Source organism: Heterodontus francisci, chromosome 28 (genome assembly GCF_036365525.1).
Source record: "Heterodontus francisci isolate sHetFra1 chromosome 28, sHetFra1.hap1, whole genome shotgun sequence".
NCBI classification, from domain to species: Eukaryota; Metazoa; Chordata; class Chondrichthyes; order Heterodontiformes; family Heterodontidae; genus Heterodontus; species Heterodontus francisci.
In genome coordinates this window covers 26,613,106-26,639,634 of record NC_090398.1, presented here as the reverse complement: position 1 = coordinate 26,639,634, position 26,529 = coordinate 26,613,106, and the positions used below count along the sequence as shown (strand labels likewise).

The following is a 26,529-nucleotide window of genomic DNA, read 5'->3' as shown; positions in this document are numbered from 1 at the left end:
CTCCCATAAAAGGCAGAACATCCTAGCTCAATTAATCATTGCAGATCGAGATCAATAGATTTCTGCTGGGAAAGTTTATTAAGTGATTATGAAGCCATGATGGGTGGATGGAGTTAGGATACAGGTCAGACATGATCTTATTGAATGACAGAATAGGGTCGAGGGGCTGAATAGCCTACTCCTGTTCCTGTGTTCCCAATGAGGCTGGTATTTCACTGTACTGTGAAAGTAAATCTTACCAAAGGGCTCTCCCAGTGCAGAGTGTGGGCCAATGGGAGCCTGTCTGGAACTGGATTGTGGAGATCAGCAGGACTCACTGGATTTCACTGGGAATCTGTCTGTGTCACATGTGATGTGGAGAGTTTATAGTAACACTCGGGAAATGCTCGATCCCAGAGCTAACAACTATTGTACTGATGGTGGAGGAGGGACTGATATCATGTTTAACAAGGCAACGTTCTCATTCTCATTTTAATATTTCCATCTAACCCGCCTATTAATATTATATTTTTTACAGAGCATCAGAATCTGGAAGTTGGTCACCAACATGACTGAATGTTCATAGAGGAAAGAAGATCCAACATCTTCAACAAGAATGAAAATGGACACAGGTTCAGAAAATACTTAACACTATTACTGATACTAATATGAACTGTAAATTATTGGGAACATGATTACAAATACTAATATAGGTTATTATTTGTCATATTATTACGAATAATAATGTATGGTTTTAGACATCCAGTTGTTATAAACATAATCTACACAGTCAGGTAATTACCGCAGTTTCTGTATTTTACAGGCTGGGTTGGTCAGAGCCTCAGACAATAGTTTCACTCCTGAATCTCCCAGTTTATTGAAACCCAGGTTCAGAACCATCAGTGATCGGTTTGTCCTGAGAGCAGAGGCGAGATCATCAGCACAAGAATCTGTGAGATAGACTTTAGTTAGCCTGGAGATCAGAAAGAGATAATATTATAATGATCAATCCTAGTCTTTGTTAATTACAGTATTACTGATAATGTACAGTGTTTATTCATAACACAGTGAATGATACTAATAACAATGGATGGTGTTAGATATTGAGTTATATTAAACACAATCTCAAACAGTCAGATAATTACCACAGCTTCTGTATTTCACAGGCCAGGTTCCTCAGAGCTGCAGATAATAGTTTCACTCCAGAATCTCCCAGTTTATTGTAACCCAGGTTCAGGAACTTCAGTGACCGGTTTGTACTGAGAGCAGAGGCAAGATCCCCAATGCAAGAATATGTGAGACCGACATTAGTCAGCCTGGGTTCAGAGGGAAAGAGACAGGGATACGATGAATCATGATGAATCCCAATGTTTGTTAATGACACTCTTACTGAAACTAATAACAATGTACAGTGTTTGTTAATATTACTGATACCATTAATCATTGGGTAGTTTCAGATATTCAGTTATTCTAAGCACAGTCTCACATAGTCTGGTACTTACATCAATTCCTCTATTCCACAGTCCGGCTTCCTCAAAGTGACAGACAGTAGTTTTATTCCTGAATCTCCCAATTTATTATTACCCAGGTCCAGAACCGTCAGTGACCGGTTTGTACAGAAAGTGGAGGTTAGATCCTCGGCAGAAGAGTCTGTGAGACCGTTTTCATTCAGACTGCCGATCAGAGAGAGAAATAAAAAGGGAAACAGAGTGAGAGATTTTTTTAGCATAAATATCTGGAGTTTATTATTAAAATTATTAATAAAATAATATTCAGTGTTTATTAATGAAAATATTACAGATACTAATAACATGGTGTTCATTAATATTGTGCAGAGTCAGCCATCCAAGTATTATAAACACAATCTCACACAGTCTGGTTCCTACCCCAGTTCCTGGATTTTGCAGTCCGGGTTCCTCAGAGCTGCAGACAATAGTTTCACTCCTGAATCTCCCAGTTTATTGATCCCCAGTCTAAAGACAAACAAAGAATGAGACACAAACTGAATCAAATCCTGAATCTGAGACAACGTTTCTCTGTTGGATACAGAAAAAAAACACAGAAAAACCTCAGGAAAATTAATCGCCTGATTTTCCTGACACTGGCAATGAATCTCACTTTGTCTGACTCCCCATATATTCAGGAACTGTCAGTAATGTACTTATTAAATGTATTTATTAAATTAAGTACTGTCTATGTGAAGCATTTAAATGTCACTCAGTCTGGTTTCATTCCCTGAGCAGAATTACCTTCCTGGAGCTCAGTGACAGCCTGGTCATGTTGAGGGAAAAATGTCTTATATCTGCAGGTCCTTTCCCGGATATTATGGGAATGGAGCAATTTTTACCCAATTAAATTAGGGGTGACTTCCTGCAGTATATATTCTGAGCATCATAATAATCTGTATAATATTGCGGAATGAGTTACATGTAGAAACGGTGCTAGCTGCTGCTGTAAAATACATCTTCCAGGATTTTTTGTAGCAGGAAGAGTTTATTCTCTCTGTTGCAAGTTTTAAATGTTTCTGTACTCTAAAGTACAGGGGAGGGGAGTCTCACTTTATTCCCCATTGAACTAGTGCTGCATTTATTTCTGGTGTAACCAGTCTGACAGTTTTTGTGGCATTTTTGGAAGATCCCTCCCCACATGGGGCCTCTCACACACACGGGGGAGGTTATGGGAAATTCCTGGGTTCACTAACTCCGGTTTTCAAAAGGGAATTGAACAATTATCTGTAGAGAAAAACTAAATGCAGGGCTATATGGAAAGGGAGGGGGAGTGAAAGTAACTGAGTTGCTCTTGCAGAGAGCCCGCACAGAGGCAAAGTGCCAAATGACCTCCTTCTGTGCTGTAACTATTCTATGATTCCTACACCTGGTGAAGAGAGTGGGATGCTTGGACACATGGACTGCTGCAGTTATTTCAGTCTATGTGGTAATAACAGTAAGGAGCAACTTCTTCAATGGGCATATCTTAGTCAATATGAAAAACAGTTAATTAAATGATCAGACTCTCACTGACCTGTAATGTCCGATAAAGACTGTAACATCCCGACTTGTTCACAAGGATCCATTTTACATACTCCAATTCTTAGGGAATTACTGACTGATCCTCTTATTAATTGTCATATTTGTATTGAATTTACTACTCTCCGATTTAACTGAACTGTTCATTCCCCTTCATTATGGAGCAACAACACAATCCATGACTGCTCCACAATTCACCCAACAGTTAGAGAAAAATTAACAGTTACCTCAACTCCTGGCATTTATGCAGTACGGGTCCCAGACACTGGAGTCCTTCAATCTGAATGTAGCAATTCTCCAGATCGAGTTCTTTCAATGTTTCACAGAGTCCAATGGTCTGAGACAGGACTGCACAGTCAATCGGCATCAGCCGCAATCCACTAAATGTAAGTGTTTCCACAGATCCCACTGTAGTGCGAGCCAGGATTGTACTCTGAGACTCAAACAGGTAATGCAATGTATTCAGGAGATTCCTTTTACCTGTTGCACTCTTTCCAATCTCTCCTTCAACCTTCTCCTTCACCCAGTCAATCACTCGGCAGGTTGTTTGATGAGGAAATCGACCCAGAAACTCCTCCAGGGGTCGTGTTGCCTGTGGGGAGGAGAGACCAGCAACAAAACGCAGAAATATCTCAAATCTCCCATCTTCCTCACTGTGAGCATCACTGAGGAGATGCCGGATGTCCCTGGGATCTGGAGTCAGGAATTGTGTGAGTGCGGCAACAAACTCTTGGATAGTGAGGTGTGGGAATGTGTAAACCACACTCTGGACAGAATCATCTCTCTCCAAAAGTTCCATCAGGAATCCAGACAGGAACTGGGAAGGTTGCAGATTGTACTCGATCAAATCTCCATCTCTAAACACAATCTTCTTCTCGGAGACTCCTGTGAAGGCCATCTCACCGATCTTCAGTAACACATCACGGGGGTTTTCAATCTCTTGGCTATGGTTTTTCAGAATGTTGTAAATATAGTAGGAATATAGCTGGGTGATGGTCTTGGGAACTTGCTGCTGTTTCCTGTCTCTTTGTGTAAAGAAGGGACCCAGTGACAGACAGAGGATCCAGCAGTAGGAAGGGTTGTAGCACATGGTGTACAGGATCTCGTTCTCCTCCACGTGTTTGAAAACAGCTGCTGCCACCGTCTGATCTTCAAAAAACTTGTTGAAATATTCCTTCCGTTCATCACCAACAAATCCCAGGATTTCAGCCCAGACACTGATCTCAGTCTTTCCCAATAAATGTAATGCAGTGGGACGACTGGTCACTAACACTGAACATCCTGGGAGCAGCTTGTGTTGTATTAAACTGTACACAATGTCAGACACTTCACACCAGCATTCGGGATCTGTGCACATGTACTGAGGTTCTGTATTTCTCCGATTGTCACCAAAATCGATCGTGTCCTTGAATTCATCCAAACCATCAAATATAAACAGCAATCCATCTGGGCTGTTGCAGAGCTCTTCCAAAATATTCTGCATGTATGGATAGAAAAGCAATATTATGTTCCACAGGTTTATTTTGCAGTTGATAGTGTTCAACTCTCGGAATTTAAAACTGAAAACAAATTTTTTGTTTGGGTATATTTTCCCAGTGGCCCAGTGATGGACAATCTTTTGTACCATTGTTGTTTTTCCAATCCCCGGGACTCCACTCACTGCTGCTGAACTCCCAGATTTGGATTTTCTCAGGGAAAAACTGCTCTGGAACAATTGATCAGTTCGGATTTTTTCCAGTTCTTTCCGGAGATGTTTCTCTCTCCACTCTTCATGGTCTCGGCCTCTTGCCAGCAGTTCATGTTCTACAAGTGTCCGATCTTGAACAGCAGAAATGACCGTTAGCTCAGCGTATCGATCAACCAGCTGGAAAATCTTAACCTTCTCCTTTATTAGGATAGTGTTCACTCTCAGTGTTTCAGTTTGTACCCGGAGTGTTTCCTTGTGTTTCTGTTGAACATCTTCAATTAGAACAGACAGAAAGTGGTTTTCAATGTTAGTTGTATTGATATAAAAACAACTTCTGGATATCATTTCACTATTCTGTGAAGCATTACAAGATTTAATTCACAGCTTCACTATCGGTGAATTTAAAACTCAGTTCTGGATACCTCACATTATCTGGGTTTTGTGTGCATTAACAGAGGGACAGACTGTGCATTGTGAAATTGCTCCTGTTTCAGGGCTCGTATAGTTTATCTGGTGTATTACCTGCTCCTCAATAGACATCTGATAACAGGTAAAGGTTACTGCCAGTACAAAGATACATAGGGAATTCCAAAAATGATTCAATTCATGAAAACTTGATCAGATAAGGGTGGGAACATTTGACACATTTTGTTTGGGCAAGAGACTTGAGTATTGAAATGTTTTAATTGAATTCATTACATTAGAGAAGGAAACAAGCTCACAATTCCCAAAATAATTAATAGGTGAAAAATGAAAGTCTGAATCAGAATGGACATCAAGGTAATTTTATACCCAATGGATAGTAGAGCAGGTATACTGGGGAAAGACACGAAAGGGGCAGTGTAAGTGGTTAATGACAATAGAAATAAAACCAGAAAATGCTGGAGAAACACAGCAGGTCTGACGGCACTTGTCGGTTTTGGTCCAATGACCTTTCATCAGAACCTAAGTAACAGTGGAACGTTTTTCTGTGGATGCACTGAGTGGAAGAACACAGGGATTCATCTCTGACAGGGACAGGCTTTTTGTGCTGAATGAACTTTTCCTGTCCCTAATCATTTTTGTATTGTGTTTCAGAAATTGTGAAGTTTTTCAGCAGTTTTACACAGACATTCATTGAATATGTTTTAATAACAGCCCATCATATCACCGATTCGAAATAGCATTTGAACTCCAACCCTCTTCACTTTAATGTTAAAGCAGAAAATATTTGCAGTTCATTTCAGTTGTTTTACCAATAGTTATACTCTGTTGTTTCATTTTGGTCTTAGTTTCCCATATTGCAGGTTTGAAAATTAAAAAAGATAAAAGCAAAATACCGCGGATGCTGGAAATCTGAAATAAAAACAAGAAATGCTGGAACCACTCAGCAGGTCTGGCAGCATCTGTGGAAAGAGAAGCAGAGTTAACGTTTCGGGTCAGTGACCCTTCTTCGAAACTGTGCAAAATGGAATAAATTTTGAACAGATCTAGCAACAAACATTAAAGATAGTATCAAACGTTAACTCTGCTTCTCTTTCCAGAGATGCTGCCAGACCTGCTGAGTGGTTCCAGCATTTCTTGTTTTTATTATTGAAAATTAGAAATATGCCTTTGTTAGTCATTACATTGGGTCTAAAAAGAGTCCTGAATTAAAAGGGTACTTCTTTGCGTGGAATAAGGTTTTCTCTTGCCCTGTAATTGGGAAAGCAGTCAATATCTTTCTCATCATCCTGGACTTTGCCTTTTTCTCATATTTCTTGATGGATTAATGTTCTATTGTGTGGACATCTGTAAATCTCAGATCAGATCATATACTTCCTGATGCCTTCTGCTGCTCTGTGAAATGATAACATTTTAAAGTTTCACATTTCTGCAGCTCGTTCCCTATAGGTTATGTTGGTATCTGCCTCAAGAAAATGCTCTTTACTTGTGAGCCCCAAGTGCATTTGCATCACATAGGAGAATTCTAGCAAAAGTAATTGAATATACTACCATATTTCTATTGGATTTCATAGTGTATCAGGATCCTGCCAGGTGTGTATGGGGTTTCACAGTGTATCAGGATCCTGCCAGGTGTGTATGGGGTTTCACAGTGTATCAGGATCCTGCCAGGTGTGTATGGGGTTTCACAGTGTATCAGGATCCTGCCAGGTGTGTATGGGGTTTCACAGTGTATCAGGATCCTGCCAGGTGTGTATGGGGTTTCACAGTGTATCGGGATCCTGCCAGGTGTGTATGGGGTTTCAGAGTGTATCAGGATCCTGTCAGGTGTGTATGGGGTTTCACAGTGTATCAGGATCCTGTCAGGTGTGTATGTGGTTTCACCGTGTAGCAGGATCCTGCCAGGTGTGTATGGGGTTTCACAGTCTATCAGGATCCTGCCAGGTGTGTATGGGGTTTCACAGTGTATCAGGATCCTGCCAGGGGTCTATGGGGTTTCACAGTGTATCAGGATCCTGCCAGGTGTGTATGGGGTTTCACAGTGCATCAGGATCCTGCCAGGTGTGTATGGAGTTTCACAGTGTATCAGGATCCTGCCAGGTGTGTATGGGGTTTCACAGTGTATCAGGATCCTGCCAGGTGTGTATGGGGTTTCACAGTGTATCAGGATCCTGCCTGGTGTGTATGGGGTTTCACAGTGTATCAGGATCCTGCAAGGTGTGTATGGGGTTTCACAGTGTATCAGGATCCTGCCAGGTGTGTATGGGGTTTCACAGTCTATCAGGATCCTGCCAGGTGTGTATGGGGTTTCACAGCGTATCAGGATCCTGCCAGGTGTGTATGGGGTTTCACAGTGTATCAGGATCCTGCCAGGTGTGTATGGGGTTTCACAGTCTATCAGGATCCTGCCAGGTGTGTATGGGGTTTCACAGTGTATCGGGATCCTGCCAGGTGTGTATGGGGTTTCAGAGTGTATCAGGATCCTGTCAGGTGTGTATGGGGTTTCACAGTGTATCAGGATCCTGTCAGGTGTGTATGTGGTTTCACCGTGTAGCAGGATCCTGCCAGGTGTGTATGGGGTTTCACAGTCTATCAGGATCCTGCCAGGTGTGTATGGGGTTTCACAGTGTATCAGGATCCTGCCAGGGGTCTATGGGGTTTCACAGTGTATCAGGATCCTGCCAGGTGTGTATGGGGTTTCACAGTGCATCAGGATCCTGCCAGGTGTGTATGGAGTTTCACAGTGTATCAGGATCCTGCCAGGTGTGTATGGGGTTTCACAGTGTATCAGGATCCTGCCAGGTGTGTATGGGGTTTCACAGTGTATCAGGATCCTGCCTGGTGTGTATGGGGTTTCACAGTGTATCAGGATCCTGCCAGGTGTGTATGGGGTTTCACAGTGTATCAGGATCCTGCCAGGTGTGTATGGGGTTTCACAGTGTATCAGGATCCTGACAGGTGTGTATGGGTTTCACAGTGTATCAGGATCCTGCCAGGTGTGTATGGGTTTCACAGTGTATCAGGATCCTGCCAGGTGTGTGTGGGGTTTCACAGTGTATCAGGATCCTGCCAGGTGTGTATGGGGTTTCACAGTGTATCAGGATCCTGACAGGTGTGTATGGGTTTCACAGTGTATCAGGATCCTGCCAGCTTTGTATAGCGTTTCACAGTGTATCAGGATCCTGCCAGGTGTGTATGGGGTTTCACAGTGTATCAGGATCCTGCCACGTGAGTATATGGTTTTGCAAGATCTAATGAAGAACATCTCGATTAAGGGAAATAGTTCAATGTCCACATACCTACAGGGTATTTTGTAAGTCCTGTAAATTATAATTGAACCTCTGCTGAATAGTTAAGAACGCAGGACAAATCCAAATGACATCCAAACCTATTTCCCCAGCCTTTGAGCTTCTGATTTCCAGATTCCGACAGCTTCTAAACAAACAGTTAGATTCCAGTATTTCTGATTCTCCAAAGTGTTATAACAGAGTTGAGCTTACGACTACACATCCACTTCATCATAAACACCACTTCTAACTCCATAACATTGCCAAACTCTGCACCTGCCAGAGCTTATCTACTGCTGAAACCCTCATCCATACTTTTTCTGCCCTTAGATTTGACTAGTTGAAAGCTCTCCTGTCCGTTCTCCCATCTTCCACCCTCCCTAAAGTTAAGGTCATCCAAAACTATGTTTATGGCGTCCGAACACAAACCAAGTCCATTCACCTATCACAACCCTGCTCGCTGATCTACATTGGCGCTCAGTTGAGCAACTCCTCAATTTTAAAATTCTCATACTTGTTTCCAAGTCCCTCCAGAGCCTCTCCCCTCCCAATCTCTACAAACCCCTCCAGCTCCACACCATCTGTAATATCTGTGCTCTTCTAGTTATGGCCTCTTCATCCCCAATTTTAATTGCTCCTCCATTATTGGCCATGCTTCAGCTGCCTCATCCTTAAGTTCTGAAATTCCCTCCCTTTGCCTCTCGACCCTCTTTCCTCCTTTCAGATAGTCCTAAAAACCTACTTTTTTACCGAGCTGTTGATCATCTGCCCCAATAGCTCTTTCTGTGCCACCATGTCACATTTGTTTGAGAATGCTCCTGCAAAGCGCTTTGAAATATTTTACTACATTAAAGATGTTGTGTAAATTCAGTTGTTTGAAATTGCCATTTCTTCACTTACCTTTCAGGTGCTTGGGTACATCAGATAAAGCTCGAGTGATAATCATGTAATCAAATGGCTCAGAACCTGTTTAAATTAATTACATTTCATGAAATCAGATTTGTGTAATATTATAGTAAATTCTGCAGTGTTTGAATCTGAAGTTGAATTCAGTGTGTGATTTTACCGTACTGAGTTCCTGTATTTCTTTCAGTATTTTCTCCAACTTTGGTAACCCGTGACGCATTTTCACAAAGGCTTCCCACATCACCCTTCGTGCCAGAGAGCCTTTCTCCATCACCAGATTGAGGAGAAGTTTGGAACTGTCCTCCCTGTTTCCCTTCTCCACGAGCACAGTGACTTTCTGTAAGGAATATTAATGCATAGATTGAGGAGTGGAGTGAAAGATAAACACAGGGAATAAGTAAAGGATCTGCTCAGTGACAGTAAAACAATCACTGGGCCATGTATTGATTTATTTTGAACATGGTCTGAACATTCTGTAAACATCTTGATTTAGTCATTAACAATAATTCAATCAGATGAAACTAAAATAGAGATCATCGGTAAAAACAGACAATGTTGGAAATAGGTCATCAGCATTGTTGAGAGAGAAAGGAAGCTAATGTTTTCGGTTCAGTGACTTTTCGTTGGAACTAGAAACGTACAGAAGAAACAGGTTTTAAGTATGTACAGAGACAGCAAAAGGATGGGGCAGATGAGGAAAGTACACAAGGGAATGTGTGTGATAAGGTGGAAGACAGATAGAAATCAGATATGTCGTTCTAGGAGAGGGAGGAATCACAAACAAATTGGAGTAATTTTAATGTGATTCATTTTATCTGTCCTTCAGTATCCAACACTTGTGGCAGAACTTGTATCTCAAGGATTGGCCTTCACAGCCATCAGCAAAGGTGCACGAAGAGCAGACATCCCACCTAAATGGATTGTTTGATGTGTATCCAACATCTTTAGTAGATGGAAGGATGTTAACCAATATCCAACATGACAGCAGATTACTGATTGACAATATGATCCATTTACTTCTCACATGTACTTCCTTCTGTCACACTTTGTGATTTACTTAGAAATAAAACAGCAGTGAATCAGAATTCCAATACCCAGGAAGGGACATTTCTGAACTGAGGGAAGCAGCTGGAAAAGTGTCTGAAAAATTTCCAACTAATCGAAATAACCACTGTTGATTTATCGGTCAGGAAAATTGATCAATAATAATCATGATGAAAAATGCAATCACTCCAATCAATTTTCCCTCAGTATTTGAACTATCTGACACCCATTATTTTACAGTCACTGCCAGTTTGAAACCTCAGTAACTGGGAATACTCAGGATATTATTCATCAAATCTTACATTTATAAAGAGGCTTCAATGTAAAAGAACATCGATTACGGTGGTGAGCTGGTTATGTTACTGGACGTGTAATCTAGTGAAGAGAGTTTTTGGTGGTATGTGAATTCAAATTCAAATTTCAAATAAAAATATTTAGAAATAAAAGGCTGAGATCAGTAAAGAATATTGTTATAAGACCTGGTATCCTTTAGGTCTGATCTCTATATGACTGCAGTTCTACACCAATGTGGTCATCTCTGAAATGGACTAGCAAGCTGCTACAATGGAGAAGAATCTAAACAGATGGAACACTTGGCTGTGACCTCGGTGATGGATTTGGACGTGATAAAAGAACACCCAGCCGAGTCAACCCCGAAAATTTCTCCTCTTTGATATCTGGTACTTAGACCAAAATGGGGAGAAATGGACCATATATTTGTCAAGCAAGAATGTGACAATCATAATTATAACATCATATTTATTAGTCAACGTCCTAGACTCCTCCATCAGCAGCAGAAGCAGCATGTGATAGACAGAGCTAAGTGATCACAGAACCAATGGATCCAGTTAATTCTCATCAGTCCTGTTACATCCTGTTCCAGAAGCTGCTGAAAAATTAACCAAACATGGGAATGGAAATCTCCAATTGATGATCAGCTATCACCTTTTCTAAGCTGATGAATCAATAATTCCCCATATTGAACTCAACTTGAAGGAACAACTGAGAGCAGCAAGTGTACTGAATGAAGTCCAGGTTGCACAATTTAATGGCCAGTTTCTGGACAAAACAAACGCTAGGGATCCCTACAGTATTCTGGCAGTAGCTTTGAAGATTTGTGCTCTGGAACTAGCCCTTGCTCAATCCAAGTTGTTTCAGTGCAGCCATAACATTGACATCTACCTGACAATATGGAGAATTGCTCAGTTATGCTCTGTACACACAGAGCAGGATAAACCTAAGGTGGCCAAGTACTGTCCCAGCAGCCTACTCTGAATCATCATCAAAGTCATCAATAGTGTTATCAAGCAGCACCTATTTAACAATAACCAGCACCAATCATTTGCAGACCTTATTACAGCCTTGGTCCAAACAAGGACAAAAGAGCTGAATTTCAGACATGAGGTGAAAGTGATTGCCCTTGAAATCAAGTCAGTATTCCACTGACTGGAACATCAAGGAGCCCGAGTATATCTGAATTCAATGGAGATAATGGGGGAAAGCTCGCCAGTGGATTGAATCTAATCTTCTACAAATAAAGATCGTTTTGTTTGTTCAAAGCCATTCATCTCAGCACTAGGACATCCCTGCTGGAGTTCAATGGGGCAGCGCCCTTGGCCCAACCATCTGCAACCACATGCAGAAAGAACTGAGCATGACCGAGGCTTCGGCTGACAAGTGTCAGGTAGCAATTGCATCACACAAAGTGCAGGCAATTACCACCTCAAACACAAGAAAGTAGAACCACCTTCCTCCTTCATTCATATTGTTATCCACATCACACCTAGTCTAATCCAACCTCAGCTACCACTGGGGGGGATAGGGATGGGGGTGGAGGGGTGGTGATCGGGAGGCACAAAAGGCCAGAGTCAGAGGAAACTGTGATTTGCAATTGCACCACAGAGGTTATAGGGCTGGAGGAGGATACAGACATAGGAGTTTGAGAACAGGACTAATAGCTGAGTGGGACAGGGAGCAAGCAGGAGTTTTGAATGAGCTGAACTTAATGGGGCTGGAGGAGGGGAGGCTGGTCAGGGAATAATATAAGTAATTGAGTCTAAAGGTAACAAAGATAAGATAAGGATGAGGGTTTCAAAAGCTGAGTGGAGACGGCAATGTTATGGAGGTGGACATATGATGTATTTATGATAAAGCAAATATGGGATCAAAAGCTAAGCTGGTGAGCAAATAGGAGGTTTAGGTTGGAAACAGACTGGTTCAGTTTCAGAGAGTGGACAGAAAGTGGGAAGAAACGAAATGACGTGGAGACAGAGTTTGTATTGGCAGCAGAAGACAATGACTTCAGGCATCCCAATATTTAACTGCAGGACATTTCAAGCTCAATAAATGACAGGAGCTAAAAAAAAAAAGATAGATTATAAATAGAGAAAGAAAAATGGGCCTCATTTTGCAACGAACGCCAGTCATTTAGTGCCTTGTCCATAGACATTTGGTTTCTGTAATAGGAGTTCTTCTCAGTCAATTCTGGAAAAAGCACAGCACCCTCTTCATTGAGAATCTGGGAACAGTATCAATCTGACCAGCAAGTGTGCATCTTCTCAAACAATCAGATTGAAGAATCATTAATGAGCAGGGGAGAGTCTGAACCAGCAAGTGTCAGTCGGAATATTCAATTCAGCATCAAATCAGACACAGATAGCGGAATAAAGAGAGGGAATGAAAGATTAGCTTCAGAAAGAGAGAGAAAAGAGACAGAAAGAAAATATTAAAACTTTTTTGTTATTATTTTCTTAAATCACCAACAATAACTTAAATCTGAAGGAATGAGACTTCACACTTGTTCAAGTTCATTTTTGGTGCTGAGTTTGTTTGACAGTAATTAAGGTTTATCAAACTGTTAGAAAAATACCTGCACTGGAACGGACAAGCCTGAACTTTTTCTGGCGAGTTTAATGTGTCTATATCAGGTAACACCAGGCAGTTCAATGTATTTCACTGGGGAGTACCTTGGTGACAGACCGTTCTCGCTCAGCTTTTGCAGGAGCAGGACATCTCTGAGAGTAACTTCTTGATCTTCGCATTGAACTGGGCATGTGCTGTCGCCAGAAGTTACTGTCTAATTTAATACCAGTGAGCGCATTTAGCCCAACCATTATTTCTACCGCAAACTGCAGCCGATTGTAAAATAAAACACGAAGCTGCCAATATGTCATTTTCCAGGCACTCACTCTTTAAGCAAAACAAATCAGAAATCAATCTATTCAGGTGAACTGACAGAAAGTTACAGAGTTACAGATTGAGCTCAATATCCTGTTTGTTCTGTGTGAAAGACCATCCACAAGAAGAGCACAGAGACAGGTCATTGCAGACTGGATGATCTTGATTTCCGGATATGAATCTCCGGGATGTGATGGTCCTTTACAAAAACACAGGTTCTGGAAATGTGCTCAGTTGTGTACAGTTTTTGAACACGCCATCGATGGAAAACAGAAGCAATGGGAAAATCACTGCACAAATTCACTAGCTTGTGATCAGAACTATTGGAGTTACTGTTGTAGAGAGGGATTTGAGAACTTTGGGCTCATTCCACTATAGATGAGCAGATTCAATGAAAAATTCATGCACATCTTCAGATTCTGAAGAGTTATGATCAAATAAATAAATGGTAGCGGATGCCCGTCCATTATACACTCTGCTCGGTGATCAAATCCATTTACTTCTCTTCTGTTAAAGGGAACTGGATGCCCGTCCATTATACACTCTGCTCGGTGATCAAATCCATTTACTTCTCTTCTGTTAAAGGGAACTGGATGCCCGTCCATTATACACTCTGCTCGGTGATCAAATCCATTTACTTCTCTTCTGTTAAAGGGAACTGGATGCCCGTCCATTATACACTCTGCTCGGTGATCAAATCCATTTACTTCTCTTCTGTTAAAGGGAACTGGATGCCCGTCCATTATACACTCTGCTCGGTGATCAAATCCATTTACTTCTCTTCTGTTAAAGGGAACTGGATGCCCGTCCATTATACACTCTGCTCGGTGATCAAATCCATTTACTTCTCTTCTGTTAAAGGGAACTGGATGCCCGTCCATTATACACTCTGCTCGGTGATCAAATCCATTTACTTCTCTTCTGTTAAAGGGAACTGGATGCCCGTCCATTACTGGCTGCTTGCTCGGAATTTCCTAAAGTGCTGTCTCGGGGAGTGACGCTCCACTACAAGTTCTACCGCCCAGATTGAGCCTCCACCAGAGTTGGAATTGACCCCGGTAATCTGTAGGGGAAAATAAACCCAACACAGCATCAGGCTTTCAATCCCCACAGTTTGTTTCTGGTTAGATTCTCTGATTGAGGTTCATACATTTTATCTTATTTAACATTTTTTTTTGTTCTTGAAATGCCTCTAAATAACTCCGCAGATAATTTTTGTCATCTGCCTGTTCCTTAATTCCCTTGAAGTATTTTCCATATCAATTAACTGATGACCTTTCCTCCACCTCTCATCTGTTTCCTCTGCTCTCTGCACTTCCCAGTTCCACTGAAACTGTCACCCTTTGATTTCATTCCACAGAAGAGTTATACCGGAACCGTTACCAGCCCTATGGACAGATACTGATGGATCTTCACCTCTTCATATTGTTTCAGATTCAGGATGTTTACAATTTCTCTTCTGCAACATTCTATGATTTGAAGATCTGATATCCTGTCAGTTCTGTGATGTTTACATCGTTCAAACTCATTCTGTGTCTCTCCCACTTACCCGATGTTCTTGTCCACTGAAATGTCTCTGGTATGTTAACAATGAGCTGACTCCGTCCACCCCTGCTTCAATCGCCTGTTCTAGTCTGTCCCGGTAGAATTTCATCAACTGGAACAACTGGTAATTGTTACACTTTGTCAAGAACTCAGTAATTGTGGAGTTCGGATCTGTGAACAAAAATGAGAAAACTAAACTCACTATCAACTTTCTATCAGGACTGTTACAGTTCTTTTTACACCAAATGGCTCTTTGATCAATGTTTCTATATGTGGCTCGGTGTTACATTTTGTTTGATAGCGCTCTTTCAAGAAGTGACCGGGAATGCATGACTACGTTAATGGAATTAAATACAAGTGGGTTTTTGTTGTTGATGCACTGTCCTGGAATTCTTTAACACGGGGGAGTTCGTAACTGTTTGTTATAAAAAGTTATAACCAGTATTTCACTCGGATTTCTGTGGATGCCGAGGACCTCACTTAGAAACTAGATCATATCTCTCATGCTTCTGACTTTCCAATGAGTTCGGATTACTTTGTAATTTCACATAGAATCACAGAATGATACGATACAGAATGAGGCCACTCAGCCCATCGTGTGTGTGCCGGCCCCGTGCGAGAACTATCCAATTAGTTCCCTTCACCTGCGCGTTCTCCAGAGCCATAACTCTTTCCTTTAAGTATTTATCCAATTGCCTTCTGAATGTTATGGTTGAATCTTCTTCTATCACCCTTTCAGGCAGTTTATTCTAGATTGTAACAATGTGCTGTGTAAAACAATTGTCTCCTCATGTCGCCTCTGGTAATTGTCTGCTACATACACAACACTCAACCCTAACTCCAATTTTTGGGGATATTGTAACATTTTCGTCGTTGCTTTTTGTTTAGTAACAAGTGACTTTATCTCTCACTACTTCAAAACCACCTTCCTTATTTCCTGCTAGTAAACTTTCAATACTATTTGTTCCTGCTCCAATTGTTTTTTTAAAATTACAATCTCGTTTCGTCAGCTGATGTCCTTCCCACTACTTCATTCACCTACCGTGTGAAACAACTGTTGTTGGTCGGTTCAGATCGTGCTCGTCCCTTCCCATTCCCCTGAACTCACTCTAGTGCTCTAAGAGATTGAACACTGCTTCCTGCTACAGCCATGCAGGAGCTCATTAATTTGTCTCATATTTCCCTCCTTTAGTGGCCCAGTGAAAACAATCAGACATCTCCATCTTAAATCTTAATTGGAGTTTTCTGTAACGGTTTGAGACAACGGAGTCACTTGCTCGGCCATTTCAGAGGGCAGTTAAGAGTCAACCACATTACTGTGAGTCAGGAGTCACAGGGAAACTGGACTGGGTAAAGACGGCAGATTTCATCCCTTAAAGGACATGAGGCAGCCAGATGGGGTTTTACAGCAATCTGGTAGTTTCATGATCATCATTACTGAGACTAGTTTTTTATTCCAGGTTTATTAATTAATGGAGTTTAAATTTCCCCAGCTGCTATGGTGGGATTGGAGTTTGTGTCTCCAGAGCATCAGTCAGAACTCTGGATCACTCGTCCAGTAATATCACCATTATGCTACTGTCCCCTAGTATGTGCTAGTTACAAGATGCACTTCAGCAACTCACCAAGGCTCCTTTGACAGCACCTTCCAAACCCGCAACCTCTAACACCTAGAAGGACAAGGGCAGCAGATGCATGGGTCTGTCACCACCTGCAAGGTCCCCTCCAGATCACACACAATCCTGATTTGGGACTATATCGCCATTTCCTTACTGTCACTGGGTCAATATTCTGGAACTCCCTCCCTAACAACACTGTGGGTGTACCTACATCACATGGACTGCAGGAGTTCAAGAAGGCAGCTCACCACCACCTTCTCAATGGCAATTAGGGATGGGCAATAAATGCTGGCCTGGTCAACTATGCCCACATCCCAAAAACGAATTTTTAAAAAAGTTTCAAGACAATGGCTCACCGCCATCTTCTCAAGGATTATTAGAGATGGGGAATAAATGCTGACCTTGCCAGCCACGCTCACATTCCAAGAATGAATAAAAAAAAGTTTTAATAATTCCTCGATAAACTTACCTCTCTGAGTGACATCGCTTCCAACCTTTGGCTATTTTCCAATCTCCAACCACTTGTTCCAGAAAGTTCTTCCCTCTAGCACCAAGGAGGTAACTATCAGGACCTGCTCAGGGCTGCAGAAGAGTCTGACTATTTCCCTGACTATTGAAACTCCCATTACTGTCACTCTCCTATTTCAATTCCACGCCTGCCTCTCAACCCGTCTTACTGGAAATCCTGAGGAAATCCCTGTTCCCAGTTACTGTCTCTCTCCACATTACAGTCATTAATACCGGGTACCTATTGGACGGTTCCAGTACTCAGGCTGTACCTGCACCTGTGACTGCGATACCCATCTAGATGGTCGGTCACTCACTGCCCTCTTTCTGCTCAGCTCCTGCCCGGATGTCTCTACTTGTGTGGGCTGTACATTCTCACAGGTGACCTGGACAATTTGTCTGGACAGAACTTATATTTTAAAGAATTTTGTGAACCTACCTGTGTCCATTCTCATTGAAGATGTTGGATCTCCTTCCCTGTTTAAAACTTCAGCCACAGTGGTGACAGGGATTCCCAGATCATGATGCTCTGTAATAGACACAATATTAATAGGATGGACAGACATATATTAAAATGAGAACTAGCATGTTGACTCCTTAGACATGCTATGAAATCCCTCCTTCCCCATCTGTACAACAGCTGTTAACTCTGGGATCAGGCATTTTGTGAGTGTTACGTTCAACACTTCACACCAGATGTGACACAGACAGCTGCCCAGTGAAATCCAGCGAGTCCTGTTGATCTCTACAATTGAGTGCCCGCTGGCCGAGACTCTACACTGGGAGTGTTCCTTGGCAAAATTTACTCGGACAATGCTGGCCAGCACCAACCTTTGTTGCTGATGTAGGAAATATCCTGCAGGAAAATACGTAGTGAGGTAATCATTGATTTATTCATTAATCCTTCATTGAGTTTTACACAATGAACTATTTTGGCATTAAATTTTGTTACATTCTGAATGTCATATGCACCATATATACAACATACAGCAGATGCAATTTCTCCTCTCTATGTGCAGTGACATTGTCCCTATGTTAAGGGACATTTTCCGAAGTCAGTATCTGTTTTTGAGTGCACTTACATAATCTCTCATGTTATCAGCATTTGACTAATGAACACTGTAGGAGGTGAGAATACTTACCACTGTTCTACTAACATTAACATTGATATCTATTTGCCATACAGTAAATTTAAACTGTTAATTGAAGCACCCTATTTATTTTTGTACATCTTTAGAGATTCTGAACTCTCAGAAAATTCTATAAATGTTATAGATTTGTCTGCAGTTTTACAGAGTGAGCTAGTTGTTCTATTCTGTGTTTCCCACCTGCACAGTGAGTTTGAATGTGTTGGGTGTGAGTGTGATTGTGTCTTGAGTGAGAAACACCTTTGATGACTCCAGAAGTAGTGATGCAGGGACAGTAAGAGGCGCCATTGGGAGAGGCCGTGGTTACGACTGGACAGCTAAGTAGTGGAACCGAGTGAGGGATGACCCATTGAACTAAGCAAAGGAGAAGATGCATTAGAGGAAGATTTTCTTCTTGACCATGGCACATGTTACAGAGAGATGGAAAAGGTTGAGGAGGGCTAATATAATAAGCAAACAGGATGTCACTTGTAATGTTAATAAGTGTATTCCAGTATGGGTGGCATTGGGAAGTGACAGCAATTTCAGGGATGTTGGAGTTGGAGACTGGATATATAGTTATATTATTACTGGTGATGATGAGGTCTCATGGGGGCCACCCTGCCGCTCGGCAATGGCAGCAAAATGTCAATATTTAATTGTATTTAAATAAATGGATTAATTACTTACCCAATCCCACTGTCCATCCCGGTGTGATATTGGCGCCGGTGGCCGGCACTCCCTCGCCTTCGGATCCCTGTCTGGGGAGCTGATGGGGGACACAGGGTGGAGGGGGGGGGGGGGTGGTTGGGGAGCAGGGAAGTGTTTGGGTGATGGTTGGGGACGGGGGAATCAAACTTGTCTGATGGTATTGGGGGTGTTGGGAAAGGGTAATGTTTAAAGTTTATAAACTTTGGTGGGGGGGGGGGGGGTTGGGTGGGGACGGTCAGGACCACAAGATAAGGGTTTTTGGGAAGAGGGCAAGTAATGAATCTGATCTTCATGTTGGGGGAGAGGATCGGGATAACCTTATTTATTTTTTAAAAATTAAAAAAAAGATTAAATTAAATGGAAGGGCTCGAAGCCCTTTAAAAATGGTGCCAGTGACTGGTGCCATTTCCGGGGACGGATTGCCCACTCCGGCCATTTAAATGAGCTGCCCCCTTTAATATCACAGTGGTTCCCTGATGTGCGATCCGCTCATAGTTTATGTCCACCACCAATTACAGCGGCGGACATTTAAAATCCAGCCTCCTGTGCAGTGACATTCTGGAACCTGACACTTGGTCTTCTCGGCCCTGTGCAGCAAGGCTTTAACCGGGAACCTGTCAGCTCACTAACACTATGCAGCAAGTCTCTAATCTGGTACTGTGCCTCACAAACCCTGTGCAGTGAGACTCTCTCCTGGCACTTTACCTCACTCAGACCTTCTGCACTGAGACTCTGTAATCAAGCTCTTATCCTCACAGACTCTGTGCAGTGAGACTCTAAACTGGTTCTTGTCCCATGACCCAAAGTATTTCCATCCAGCTGTTTGGAACATCTCAGCAAAAACTTGTTAAAGATAAGACTCAACTAGATCATCTAACTCGGTCTTACCTGGGGGTCCAATGCACAGGCACTAAAGGACTCTGGGCTTGTATTGTGGCAAATTGCAGCAGAGCCTTGTTTCTCGGTGTGGCCCAGCTGTACTCACACAGGAATGGGGGACACTCAGCTGAATGAAACATTGTTTCCAAATCGCTCAATGACTTTGCTCCTCCCTATCTCTCTCACCATCTCCAGCCTGTAAGACTTTGAGATTTCTGCACTCCTCCAATTCTGACACCTTGGTCATCAATGATTTTAATCGCTCCACAATTGGCGGCCGTGCCTTCAGCTGCCCGGGCTTTAAGATTTGGAGTTCCCTCCCTAAACCTCTGTGCCCCTCTCTCCTCCTTTAAGACACTACTTAAAACCAACCTCTTTGAGCAAGTTGTTGGTCAGGTCTCTTAAATATCTCATTATGTAACGTTTTTGAGAAGGGCCTTGGGAGGTTTTGCTGGACAAAAGGTGCTATACGATTGCAACATGTTGTTTGAGTATGTGTATAATTAAAGGTACATGCAACAAACCAAACTGGCCTGGCTGTCAGCCTTATCACAGAATCACAGAATTGTTACAGCACAGAATTCAGCCCATCGTGTCTGCACAGGCTCTACGAGTGAGCAATTCACTGAGTGCCAATGCCCGCCTTCTCCCCATAACCCTGTACATTCTTCCTATTCGCTGTGGTTTCTTTTGCCAATTCCCTTACATCTGTGCACTCTCGTTCTTGATCCTTCCATGAATGGGAACAGTTTCTCTCTATCTACTCTGTCCAGACCTCTCGTGATTTTGAATACCTCTATCAAATATCCTCTCAGCCTTCTCTTCTCCAAGGAAAACAGTCCTAACTTGTCCAATCGATTTTCATAAACGAAGTTCCTCATCCCTGGAACCATTCTCATGAATCTTTTCTACACTCTCTCCAATCCCTTCGCATCTTTTCTGAAATGCGACACCCAGGACTGGACGCTATACTCCAGCTGAGGTCAAACTAGTGTCTTATGCAGGTTCAACATAACCTCCTTGCTGTTGTAATCTATGTTCCTATTAATAACGCCTGGGATACTGCATGCTTTATTAACCTCTCTCTCAACCTGTCCTGCCAGCTTCAATGACTTGTGCACCATATACACCTACGTCCCTTTGTTCCTGCATCCCCTTTAGAATTGTACCCTTTATTCTATATTTTCTCTCCATGTTCTTCCTACCAAAATAAAACACTTCACACTTCTCTGTATTGACCTTCATCTGCCACTTGTCCACCCATTCCACCAGCTTGTCTATGTTCTTTTGAAGTTCTAGACTATCCTCCTCACAGTTCATAATGCTTACATGTCTTATATCATCTGCAATAAGGGGAGGCAGTGGCATAGTGGTATTGTCACTGGACTAGTAACCCAGAGACCCAGGGTATTGCTCTGGGGACATGGGTTCAAATCCCACCACAGCAGAAGGTGGAATTTGAATTCAATTAATAAATCTGGAATTAAAAAGCTGGTCTAATGATGGCCATGAAACCATCGTCGATTGTTGTAAAAACCCATCCGGTTCACTAATGTCCTTTAGGGAAGGAAATGTGCTGTCCTTACCTGGTCTGGCCTACATGTGACTCCAGACCCACAGCAATGTGGTAGACTCTTACACACCCTCTGAAATGGCCTAGCAAGCCCTCAATTGTACCTAACCATTACAACATCAATAAAGAATGGACGGAACTGTCTTCTTAACAGCACTGTGGGTGAACCTACCCCACATGGACTGCAGCGGTTCAAGAAAGCAGCTCACCACCACCTTCTCAAGGGCAATTAGGGATGGACAATAAATGCTGGCCTGGCCAGCAACACCCACATCCCATGAACGAATAAAAAAAACTTTAATTGTGCCCTGCACACCAAGGTTTAGGTCATTAATATATGTCAGGAAGAGAAAAGGTCCTCACACAGATCCCTGGGAAACTCCACTACAAACATTCCTCCAGCCTGAAAAGCATCCATTGACCACTACCCTCTGTTTCCTGTCACTCAGTCAATTTTGTATCCATGTTGCTACTGTCCCTTTTATTCCATCAGCTATAAGTTTGCTCACAAGTCTGTTGTGTGGCACTGTATCGAATGCCTTTTAGAAGTCCATGTACACAACATCAACAGCATTGCCCTCATCAACCCTCACTGTTGCCACTACACAAAACTCCAGCAAATTCGTTAACATTACTTTCCCTTAACAATTCCATGCTGACTTTCCTTAATTATGCCATATTTCTCCATGTGAATATGAATTTTCTCCTGAATTATTGTTTCTGGAAGTTTTCCCACCACTGATGATAAACTGTCTGTCCTGTAGTTGCTGGGCTTATCTTTGCATCCTCATTTCCTATCTTTCCTGAACACCGTGTATCCAGGAATATTTAATACACAGATCTGCCCTCCTTAGAGCTAGCTCTCAAATTTATAAATTTCCAATCCTCTGCCACCACCCGAGAGTAAGGAAGACTCGAAAATTATGGCCAGGGTCTCTGCAATTTCCCTTCTCACTTCACTCAGCATCCTTGGGTGCATCTCACCCAGTCCTGGTGCTTTATCAGCTGCAAGTATATACCGACTATCTAATATCTCCGCTTTATCAATTTTAAATCCTTCTAGTGTATTAATTACCTCCTCTTTCACCATGGCCTGTGTAGCATCATCTTCCTTGGTAAAGACAGATGCAAAGTATTTATTTAATTCTTCAGCTATGCTCTCTGCTTCCCTGTGTCAATCCGCATTTTGGTCCCTAAATGGCCCGACTCCTCCTTTTACCAGCCTTTTACTATTTATATGCTAATAGAAGACTTTGGTATTCCCTTTTATGTTAGCTGCCAGTCTCTTTTCATACTTTTTACTTTTCATACATGTTTACTTTTCTTACTTAATTTTTCACTTCCCTCTGAAGCTTCAGAATTCATCCTGGTTTTCCACTATATTATCTACCTGATATCTGTCATAAGCATGCTTCCTCTTCATCTTCATCTGTATCTCTTTTGTCATGCAGGGATTTGTTTGTCCTACCTTTCCCTTTTGAGTAAATATATCTTGACTGTGCCCAAACTATCTCTGCTTTGAAGGTGGCCCACTGTTCAGCTACTGTCTTTTCTGCCAACATTTGATTCCAATTAACTCGGCCCAGATCCATTCTTTCCCCTTTGAAGTTGGCTTTCCCCCAGTTAATTATCCTTACTCTCGACTGCTCTTTGTTCTTTCCCTTAGCCAACCTAAACCTTACGATACGGTGATCTAAATGTTCTCCTATTGACACTTGATCCACTTGGTCCACCTCATTCCCAATAGCCAGATCCAGCAGTGCCTTCCTTCTCCTTGGACTGGAAGCATACTGCTGTAGAACATTTTCCTGAACACACTCTAGGAACTCTTGCCCTTCTCCACCCTTTACACTACTGCTATCCTAGTCTATTTTGGATAATTAAAGTCCCGCATTATAACTGCTCTACAATTCTTGCACCTCTATAATTCCCTTACAAATGTGTTCCTCTACCTCCTTTCCACTAGTTGGTATAGACCACTATAGACTTGACCAAGCAATGTAATTTCACCTTTTTTTGTCCTTATCTCCAGCCACATGGATTCTGTCCTTGACCCCTCTTGGACCCCTGAACTCCTTCCCCTTTTCTTCATTTCCTTTCTTTCCTGAACACCATGTAACCAGGAATATTTTACACACACTCCTTCCCTCCTCTGAGCCAGGTCTCTGTTATAGCCACAACATCATATTTCCACATGGCAATCTGCACCTGTAACTTACCAATCTTATTATCGAACATTACAGGTACAATCTTCTGCTTAAGTGCAAGAAATGCCGCATCTATCACTCTTTAAAACAATATATTTCATCACTGTAGCTCAACCTGTTGAGACAATTCCTCTGGCGAGCAAAGATGTCACCTTCACATGGAGTGCCAAGTGTCAAGAAAAAGCTTAAACAGAGTTAATGATGATTGATTTGCTGATCTCAAAGTCCAGCCTCTAGTTTTGACTTTCAAGGCCACCTGTGAGGAATGTTTAAACATGTCAGCTGAGGGATGAACAGATTTAAATGGGGTTTCCATGACTCCGTCCCTTTTAATTACCACTGTGGTCACTGAGGAGATGCAGGACAAGCAGTGACTACAGGGATGCCTGAATACTTTCACTCTGTTGTTGACTTAGAATCAGATGCTTGAATTAAAAATCTGTGCGTAAATAAATCTATAATCATTAAACTTTAGTGACGGGACCCTCGTATATGTTGGTAATTTGAGTAGTGGCCTTTTCTGTCAAGATTGGTGATCAGGATCCCCCTATCTGTGGGAGGTGAATTCAGCCAGCAACCAGTTTCCATCTTCAATATTCTGACATTTGTTTCTATCCAAGGCGAGAGGCCGCTCTGTTTTGTTCCAGTCAGTTTCACAAATTGCCTCAATAGCATCAACTTATTTTAGCAAAAACACAGCCCCTGCTTCATTCTCAAACCTAACTGAGATTGGTTCTTAGCTGGCTGAAACTGACTTTGCTTCCTTAAACAGTAATTTATCATTATAAATAATCTGGGACAAATGTTACCTCTGCACTTGCTGCGCTGCTCTGACTGAATCACCATTAGTCTGATTTGTGGAGTTAGTTATTATATAAAGATTAGTAATTCGTTTCCCCTCTCTATGAGAAAGGTGCTTTCAGCTTGAAACAGGTAGGAGGGCGCCTTCACCAATCTTTATATCAAAGTAACGACTCAAATTAACAACAGGTAGGAGGCCGCATTACTAATCTTTATTTAATAACTAACTACTCAGATTACCAACAGGTAACAGCACCATGGGAACTTTAACAAATGTGATGAACTTTCCTGCAACAAGAGAAAAAGGAACATTTATAACTAACTTTGTTAACAGTTGGAGTGACAGTAAAACCTGAAATTGGTTCAATTTGAATGAACAGAAAGGAATCTGCCCTGACCTGAAGGAACTGAGGAGGGTTTGAGTTCAAATCCATCCTGAGGACTGGTAACAGCTTTTACACAGAGGGCGGAGTTCTCAATCCTACAGAACAAGGATCAGATAAAATTAACCATTTGTGACTTGTTAAAATAATTCAAAAGAACTTCTACCTGTTCGTTTGTAGTGAAATAACAAGAATATAACTCGCAAAATAGAGAGACAGAAAATCCTTTCAATCGATTTAAAATATTCCTCATGTTTGTTCCTCTCTAAAGGGAGAGGCTGCTGCTGTATTTTCCAGGTAGCTTGGTATTTACAGTTCATTAACATGTACTATTGTCCAGTTTTAAAAACCCCAAGGCCCTACTGTATTCTCCGACCTAATTCCCATCATTTCCTCACTGAGTTAAATTGACATCGTCCCGCTAAAATAATAATGAATTATTGTCATTGAAGAGGGTCAGTGTTTATCTTCCAAGTTACTCTGATGTTGTGACTGGATCGTGTTCATTCCATCCTCAGGTAACCAGAGACTGATTTTCCTGAAGTGATAACCTGCCTGTTCCAATGTGTGAACCGTTTACTGAGCTGAGTTATGTTCAGTCTGACCTCCTGGCCCCGCCTTTGATCAGTTACATTTTAAAAAATATACGGGGCAATAAAAGCTTCAATTGTGATTAAATAAAATAAATCGTGCGGAGTTAGAAAGTGCAGCTTCACAACCTTACCTAAAATTGGAAGGATGTTGTATTGGAGAGGATGGGTTAAATGCCCAGAGTTCGTGTTGCTGTTTTCTGTCTCACAAGTGCTCATAAACTGTGTCTATGGGAGACTGGTGGAGACCGGGGGTGGGCTTTATCCTGAAATCCCCGGTATAAATGGACTGTCCGCAGTCACAGTCACAGTCACCGCACGGTCTGAGAATAGATACAAACCCGGTGCTGCAGAACATATCAGACTGCGGGAAACAGGCTTTAGAGAAGAGGAGTCAAGGAAGAAATGAAAGAATAAAACATAAATGAATCTGACCTTGATCCCGCAAGGATTTTCTATTTCTGTGCAGATTTTGTCACGATTATCCTTGGTATTCCATTACAACCAATCAGCTATGAGCTCTTTGATTTATTTTAGCAAGTCACAAATTGGGAATTTGATCTGATTCTTGTGTGATTCATATCTCTGCTTTCTCTGAGAAAGCTGCTGCCAGGGCTCAGAATGGATTATTATATAAAGATCAAGAATTCGTTTCCCTCTTTCTGTAAGAAAGCTGCTTTCAGCCTGAACGGGTTTCGATCGAAAATATTTCTCAAGTTTGTTCTTTTTAAAGGGAGTGACCTCTGTATTTTTCCATCCAGTTTGTCATTAACCACCTCTTCAATATAAACTACTGTGCAGCAAAAACTCAAGTCCCTGCTCTATTATCCACGGAATTCATATCCTTCCCTCTTTGAGTTAAATTGTCATTGCCACATTAATTGACAAGTTATATCTCCCGAGTCGATCTGATGCTGAGACTGGATAGTGTTCAGTCTGGTGTCAGGTTAACCAGAGGCTGATTTTCCAGGTGCTCGGCAGTGAGCGATAATCTGCTTGTGTGAATGTGTGAGGCGTTTACTGAGCTGAACCTCTGATCCCACCTTTCATCAGTTAAA

At 41.9% G+C, this 26,529-nt stretch overlaps 1 protein-coding gene across 2 annotated transcripts; it reads right to left on the bottom strand.

The window, feature by feature from the left end:
• Nucleotides 1–845: 845 nt before the first annotated feature.
• On the bottom strand, nt 846–26,144 carry LOC137385152 (NACHT, LRR and PYD domains-containing protein 3-like). 2 transcript variants are annotated; one of them, XM_068060092.1, is made up of 10 exons: nt 25,048–26,144; nt 17,640–17,729; nt 15,079–15,245; nt 9,474–9,645; nt 9,303–9,368; nt 3,233–4,964; nt 1,866–1,952; nt 1,482–1,652; nt 1,125–1,295; nt 846–929 (listed from the first exon to the last, which is right to left on the bottom strand). In XM_068060092.1, coding segments are annotated over exons 1-10 (2,817 nt in total). In that variant the 5' UTR covers nt 25,208–26,144; the 3' UTR covers nt 846–928. The 2 variants fall into 2 exon arrangements, with proteins under 2 accessions (XP_067916193.1, XP_067916194.1); XM_068060093.1 differs by lacking the exons at nt 846–929; nt 1,125–1,295 and adding an exon at nt 1,308–1,374.
• Nucleotides 26,145–26,529: the final 385 nt, after the last annotated feature.

Coding starts and splice junctions, on each gene's coding strand:
- LOC137385152 (XM_068060092.1), bottom strand. CDS start 25,207: ATGTTAATGAACTGTAAATACCAAGCTACCTGGAAAATACAGCAGCAG. Junction 17,730..25,047: donor ATTTCACTACAAACGAACAG/GTAGAAGTTCTT, acceptor TGTCTATTACAG/AGCATCATGATCTGGGAATC. Junction 4,965..9,302: donor TGTACCCAAGCACCTGAAAG/GTAAGTGAAGAA, acceptor TTCTAATTGAAG/ATGTTCAACAGAAACACAAG.